At 44.7% G+C, this 7,585-nt stretch overlaps 1 protein-coding gene across 1 annotated transcript; it reads right to left on the bottom strand.

Moving 5' to 3' along the window:
- Positions 1–586: 586 nt before the first annotated feature.
- CTLA4 (cytotoxic T-lymphocyte associated protein 4) lies at positions 587–5,030 on the bottom strand. The gene is made up of 4 exons (XM_005306254.4): positions 4,831–5,030; positions 3,170–3,520; positions 2,589–2,698; positions 587–1,553 (listed from the first exon to the last, which is right to left on the bottom strand). Exons 1-4 carry the CDS (start codon positions 4,886–4,888, stop codon positions 1,458–1,460), a joined length of 615 nt encoding a protein of 204 aa, XP_005306311.1. The 5' UTR covers positions 4,889–5,030; the 3' UTR covers positions 587–1,457.
- Between the last annotated feature and the right edge of the window lie 2,555 nt (positions 5,031–7,585).

Below are 7,585 nucleotides of genomic sequence, written 5' to 3'. Positions count from 1 at the left end.
TTTGCCGGGCAGCCTCCAGACCCTGCGCCCCCGGCTGGGCGCTTCCCCTCCCGGGCTCCAGCTGCGCTGGGGAAGCGCCGGCCGGGGGCACAGGGTCTGGAGGCTGCCTGGCAAACTGTAAAGCCGGTAGCGCTCGGGCAGCCCTTTTCGCGTGGCTGGGAGAGAGGAGGGGGAGTTAGGGCGGGGACTTTGGGGAAGGGGCGGGGAAAGGGCGGAGTGGGGCGGGGCCGGGGTTGGGAAAGGGGCGTGGCCGGGGTGGGAAAGGGGCGGGGCTAGGGCCCGTGGAGTGTCCTCTTTTTTTATTTTTTAAATATGGTAACCCTACTTTAAGTAATGCCATGGTAACATTAATTAGGCAAACGGACCATTGGACAGATTTCAATGGTGAGCACTGAATACTTGAAGGAGGAAATCTGAAAAGAGACATGTTTGTGAGCATGTGGGCAATGCCCATGTGTGGGCACCAGAGTGTAAAAACACAGAGTTAGAAGGTAATGGGTTCCTTTGGCATTACTGCTTTCTAACATGTAGCCACTTCCTGTTTCTTCTGAGAACCATGAATGAAAAATTTACTTGACTTCAGGAAAAGCCTTCAGGTTTTTATTGAACTGTACATAACTAATAAACAAACTTATACACTTTCTTCATTTTCATGGAAAATAGTCTCTTTAAATGCAGCGTCAGACTTTCTGCCATTTGGATTGATGCTAATTTAGCATTTCGTAAAAAGCAAGACTCCAACAGAGCTGGAGCATTCTCACAGCAATAGGCTAATAAGGCTCCTACTGTGAGACCTTTTCTCTCTAGCAGTGCCACCCCATGCTAGCTCAAATGCCATCCGTGTTAACTCCTGCACAGCATTGCTGCGACCATGGCAGAAAAGTTGCTGAGATCAGCCCTTCACAGCAGCAGTGTCATCACCAGCCTCAGCTGGTGCGCCCATAGGAATGCTAAGCGCTAACACAAGAAATGGCACCAAATGCACAGCGCTACATGGAAACACATCAACACTCCTTTATATATGAATGTATCTCAGTCTCACAAACACCCTATGTTTAACTTTGCGATGACACACAAGCCTCTGCCTTAATAGTGTTTGATTTAAATTGGTCAACACATATGCTGAAGTTTGACAGCAAGACATTTGACTGCAACAGTAATAGCTCTTAATGCTACATATAGGCTACATGATGGTACAATATAACTCTCAGAATCAATGACCAAAAGGTAGCCATATTTGTGTGACAGGCGTATCCTCGAAATATTAATGCATAACCTTCTCATTAATCTATTCTATTCCAAACTGTAGACATTCTGGAGAAATCGCAGGGTATGTTCTTTTCTCCCCCTCCACCTTTTATATTAGGAAATTTGATTTTATTTGTTTAAATTAGAAAGCCAAATAAGTAAAATCTCCATCACAGCTGGAAAATTGCCCTGTGCTGTTTTCTTGTGCTTCAGCGAATGACGATGTGATACGGCTTCACTTTCTTCTCTTCCTCTGAAGTCATTTTCACATAGAGCCCAGTAGTGAGATATTTCCTCTTCCGAATCTATAAAACACGTGAAGAAAATAAGGTAAATCCAATGTCAGACTTGACAACGAAGACAGACTCTTAATCAGTGACTGTTGTGTTCTGAAGAACAGTGATAAGCAAAATTTGTTGGCTTGTCCACATTTTCGGGGTGAGGGGGAAGGGGAATCTGTTCTAGTCACCTTCCCTTAACTCTGTCTCTCTGGTAGGATGAGATGATTATGCACTTGTCAGTGGAAGGAAGAGCAGCCGTCATAGAGGAGCATTAGGTAACAGTAGCCAAACCCTCCCTGAATTAGCACTAAAGAGGTGTTCAAGCTACAAAGTTCAGTTCTGTACCAAAATTGTAGGAGTTCAGATCTAGGAGTTTGATGTGGCTCAAAAAGCCAGGAACTAGTTGAAAAGGATGGATCTGGATCTGAGTGCCCAGTAGTTTGGGGTGTTTGGATCTGAGGTTTGGGTTCCGGTCCATTTCTAACTGACAGTACACCCCTCTCACCAGCCGAGAGACAGGGAAGGTCGGGGCTCTGTCCCTCCATTGCCTTCAGTTTATGTGGCCATTTACACCTGGGGAAAGTAGGTGTAACATACTGGCAGGTCAAAGTTCTCTACTCTCATCCGTGGTCACTTTTTACATGCACTTTGCACAGAGGTGAATGAGGACACAGTGCCAGGCCCCAGTCAGTGGCTGAGTCAGTGATGTGGAACGGAGTACATATGAAGACTGATATTGTCTTAGATCCCAGTAATGGTTGGTGCCTTCTGCTCAGGATTCCAGTGCAGTCAGGTTAGTGCAGAAACTAACCTGAACCATGGGGTCAGATTCACCAGTATGATCTGACTGCTTTCTGCCACTCTAACAGCACAAAGCAGCCATAAACTGGCTTAAAAGCGAGGTCTGTGACTGCTTTTTAGCACTGGAACAACAAAAAGGAACCAGAGCATTTCAGTGAGTTTGTCCCTACCTTTTTTTTTTCTATGATCATGTCTTTCGTTCTCCCATATTTATGCAATTAAGTGTAAATTGTATGATGCTCTAGTTATGGCACTTACCACTTTGCTCAGGACACAGGCTGTGATGAGGATACTGTAAATAAACAATCCTGAAGCAGCTGCTCCTAATATCCAGAGATACAGGTCAGTGTCTGGGCAGGGCTCTGGATCTGAAATACATCAGATTAAATGTGACATTGGTAAGGAAGCTGTCACAATTCATTAACCTTTTTGGGCACGGCACCTCTCCATAACAGAACTCACCAAAATGTTAACAGGGCCAAATCCTCCAATCCACACCCTCTCAAAAATCCCATTGACCTTAATGGGAGTTTGACCTGGGTAAGGACTGCATGATTGGCCTTCTCTAGTTATGTGCTTCTATGCACACACCCATCTACACACACACATACAATAGGGGGCATTGCTCTGACAGCCCAAGTATGCACCGATCATTGAATGCATCACGTCTGCCTTAGCGCTACAGGTGGTTCTTAAAGAGATAAGAGCAAATAATGGTTCTCCAAGTTGGAAACTGATTTTAACTCTGACCCTTGTTTAGACTCCTATTAAGACAAAATAGCAGCTCACTAAACCATATATCAGAGAATAATGTAGTATAGTCAGGGTGCTTTGCTCACCAGTGACAAAGAGCTGTGTTCCCTTGCCTGTGTTCATATAATAGGGTGGTGGGTACAGCCGCTCCATCTTGCAGATGTATAGACCAGCATCAGTAGCGTGCAGCCCCATGAGAGTGAGGGTCACATTGTTTTGGCTGGGGCTGACATGACACTCAATGATCTTTTCCACAATGAACATCTGGTACTCAGTTGTGTAGGTTGAAGCACAGATCTCGGTGTACTCCTTGCCCGTCTGTTTAAGCAGGGTCACTCGAATTTCCTCTGCATTCCCAATGTGCTTATATTCACACACCAGATTGGCAACTCCTTGCCTGTTGGCCAACACCACTGCTGGCTGGGTCACTTTGAGAGCTGTGATTAAAGGCAGAGCATGATGGTCAATTAACACATTAAAGAAATGCACTTCAATAATATGTAAGCTCTTACTTAAAACCTATAAAAGCAAGGAAAGAGATTCCACCCTGAAGATCCTTCATCCCTGGACACAAACTGTGCTGGGTCCTTTTGGAAGCGATATGAGATTTCCTTTCACTCCCAGTTTGTAGACTTTTTTTCAACACCTGCATTAATATACTAAAAATCCTTAAGAAGGAATTCTGCAGTTTCTGAATACCCATTGTGATAGCTGACTTGGAGATCTCTGCTGTTTCTCATTCTTTAAATAGATATGATATGGACCCACATAATGGACCATGTATACTGCAGGTTTCCTTCTTTAAATAAAGCATTTTTAATATATCAGAAGGCATGAAAGGGACTTCAAATACTAAAACTTTATGCATTATATGTTAAAATTGATTGGAGATTGTGGAAATTTAAACCAAATTGTCTAAAAAGTAGAAATAAACTCCTAGGCTGATAAATTTTGACCAGGAACACACTTGATCATTAGGGTTAACAATAGAGCTGGTCAGAATACTATTTTGCAAACATTTTCCAATTTTTTTTTTTATCTGGGGCAGGGGAGGAAGAGTTGCCCACATTTCTTTTCTTTGAAACCTTTTAACCAACTCTACTTGCCACTGGAGTTACATTGAACAAATTCTGATAAAACACAGCAAACATTTGAAATAAAAATCACAAGTTAAAAAAAATCTGCTACACACATCTATAGCTTTACAGGTTGCAATGTACCACTGCTATTCATAGTTCTGTAGTTTTCACTTTCTATATGGAAGTCAATGGATTTTGCGTGAGTAAGAACTGCAGGGACTGACCTGTTACCATGAGCTGGATTCAAGTTTGGATTATTCCCTGTCAGGCAAGGGTTTATTTTGTCTGTGGCTGGCAGTGCAAGAGAGGGGAAAAACAGAAGCTCTTTGTCCACTCAACTTCTATCTCTACAGTGACAATTTCATGCAGAGGATCTGATTTGAAATAAATTAAACTCTTTATATATTCCCGATCTAAACAGGAGTCTTTCCTAGCACCTCTAGTAACTCTACTGCTCTGGAAACTTTGCCTGTTTTCCCAGAAAAGTTGCAGTGCATTGTATTGGACCTGTCCACCTAGAATCCCTAGACTTTCCCAGCCTGCGCTCTTCAGAGACCCAGCCTCAGATATGTCCTCTCCTTGCTACACTGAATAACTGTCCTGCAAAGGGGTGAAACTGAGAAAATGTAAACACCCCCAGACACCTTCGGTCTTCTTGATCTACCCACCTTTGGCGATGCCAGTGGCTGTGCTGAGGAAGCCAATGGTGATCAATAGCGTGAGCATTCCAGCGAAGAGACAGACGTTAGAAAGTTGAAGTTGCCTGTTGTCTTCTAACGCCAAGTCCAGATGGAATTAAATCAGATTTATAATCAGAACTGCAGGGAAAAGGGCAAGACCTTTCAGGATACTGAACCTCGAAATGTTTGAACCCACACAGATTCAATGTGTGTATATATAGCTTTGATCCCAAATACATACACTCTGTACCCGAAAGTGCATGAGACTTTGTTTTGGTTTTACAAGAAGGGAAGTAGTGGGTTTGATTAATACGTGCAGAGTTAACCTCAAACAGCTATGAACAAAACAACGATTCAGCAAATGGAAAATGTATTCAATCTGAAATCTGTCATGCGTTATACTTTAAGAATTGGGGGAGGAAAGATAATGAAAGACTAGTTCAGCCCCTTTGGCAATGCAGAGTTGAAGTATTCAAAGTTCCTGAAATCACCAGGTATTTCCTTTTAAGAAAAAATACCTTTTAAGGACATACCTTTTCAAAGTATCTATGTGTTGAAGGTTGTGTAAGCGTTGAAAATCATCTTCTGTTTTTATGTGAGAGTCTGTCAGGTCCATGAAAAAGTCATTGTGGATCATTGGCGAAAGAGGTTTTAAAGTACTATAAATATGTATCTACATAATAGGCCATTACTTTTTCTTTTTTCTTCACCCTATTAAGCTCTTATATAATGCGCCTAAAGGTATACGAATGGACCACCTAGGGTGACCAGACAGCAAGTGTGAAAAATCGGGACGGGGTTGGGGGGTAATAGGAGCCTATATAAAAAAAAGACCTAAAAATCGGGACTGTCCCTATAAAATCGGGACATCTGGTCACCCTAGGACCACCACAGATTCAAAACACCCATGAATTGGTCTATGAACTAGAAAAAAATGATGAAAAATACTGTAATTTTTTATTAAGATGATAGACTACAGCAACTCCAAAGAAATGCTAACAGTTGGGTAAATATTTAATTTTAAAATAATATGAGTATCTATATTGGCATAGTTACACAATGGACAACATTTACTACTGCGTAATTTAGGTGTGATGCCCATATAGCAATAATGATAGCATGAGGAGAGTCAGAATTTGCTCTCACCCATGAGCACGCAGTAAATAAAAATAGTGTATAGTAACTCAAAGTTGTGTGAAAATAAGTGGTTGGGCCTATATCACACGGTTGGTTGGACAAAGTAAAATCAATTTGCAAATAAATTCTGTCATACCATCAAGTACCATGTTATAAATGAGCTTTTAGAGGTGACTTACTGGCCTATTCTTGACCCTGACTTATCCAGAGTAAGGATAGAGTTAGGAACAGCATCCATAGCTTGGATTCTGCATGCAGTTAAGTGAATGATGCCTTTTAGTCCTCGTCAACCATAATTAAATCTGCTGGTGGCTGATGGGCACTGCATATTGAGTATGCAATTAACTGATAAGCTTTTTGGGGGAATGCATTACAAAACTCAATGCTCATTGTCCCAGGCACCTGTTGTCCCTTGGTACCTTGCTACAGTTAGGATGGGAGATTCCATGGTACTGCTGTTGCCCTGGGAAATATTCTGTTAATGATGCCAGCTCTGCTACCATCCTGTTTCTTTTCTGAGGGTGCCTTTTTGGAAGAAGAATACACACTTTTCTGTGTTCTCTGCTCAGAAGCCTTGTGCTGGAATGACTGTGGTTCCATCTAAATAAGGCTAGATGTGGGTCCCTGTGGAGATAGCTCCTCTTTTCATTGGCAGGAACTGATTGAGAGGAGCACAAAACTGTCCTCTTCAGCGGTGGCCTGCTTTTGCCAGCCTGTGAAAGAAGGGCCCAACATGACCTTCAATCCTGAGTCAGAGGACGCTGGTGCTAGACTGATGGGACAGTTGATTTGAGCTGATGAGCCTCCTACAGACCAAGACCCTATGGGTATGTCTACATTGTAATAACACATCTACAGTGGGCTTACAGGGCTCGGGCTGTGGAGCTATAGAGTAGGGTTACCATATTTCAGCAAGCAAAAAAGAGGATGGGAGGAGCCCCGCCCTAGCCCCGCCCCTGTCCTGCCCTAGCCCCACCCTTGCCCCACCCACTTCCCGCCCCCCTCAGAACCCCCAACCCTCCCCCCCACTCCTTGTCCCCTGACTGCCCCCTCCTGGGACCTCTGCCCCTAACTGCCCCCCCAAGACTTCACCCCCTACCTAAGCCTCCCTGCTCCTTGTCCCCTGACTGCCCCCTCCTGAGACCCTCTCCCCAATCCTAACTGGCCACCTAGGACCCTACCCCCTACCTGTGCCCTGATTGCCCCAACCCTTATCCACACCCCCAGACAGAGCCCTGGGACTCCCACACCCCATCCAACCACTCCCCACCCCCTGACAGCCCCCCCCCCAGAACTCCCGACCCATCTAAACCCCTCTGCTCCCTGTCCCCTGACTGCTCCGATCCCTCTCCGCACTCCTGCCCCCTGACAGTCCCCCACAGAACTCCCGACCCATCTAAACCCGTCTGCTCCCTGTCCCCTGACTGCTCCGATCCCTCTCCCCACCCCTGCCCCCTGACAGCCCCCCCCCAAACTCCCAAACACCCACCCCGCTCCTTGTCCCCTGACTGCCCCCTCCTGGGACCCCTGCTCCTAACTGCCCTCCAGAACCCCACCCCCTACCTAAGCCTCCCTGTTCCTTGTCCCCTAACTGCCCCCTCCTAAA

The sequence above is a fragment of the Chrysemys picta genome, chromosome 11, assembly GCF_011386835.1.
Source record: "Chrysemys picta bellii isolate R12L10 chromosome 11, ASM1138683v2, whole genome shotgun sequence".
Taxonomy (NCBI): Eukaryota; Metazoa; Chordata; order Testudines; family Emydidae; genus Chrysemys; species Chrysemys picta.
Note: the sequence above shows the minus strand (reverse complement) of the source record. Positions and strands in the feature narration are given on the sequence as shown.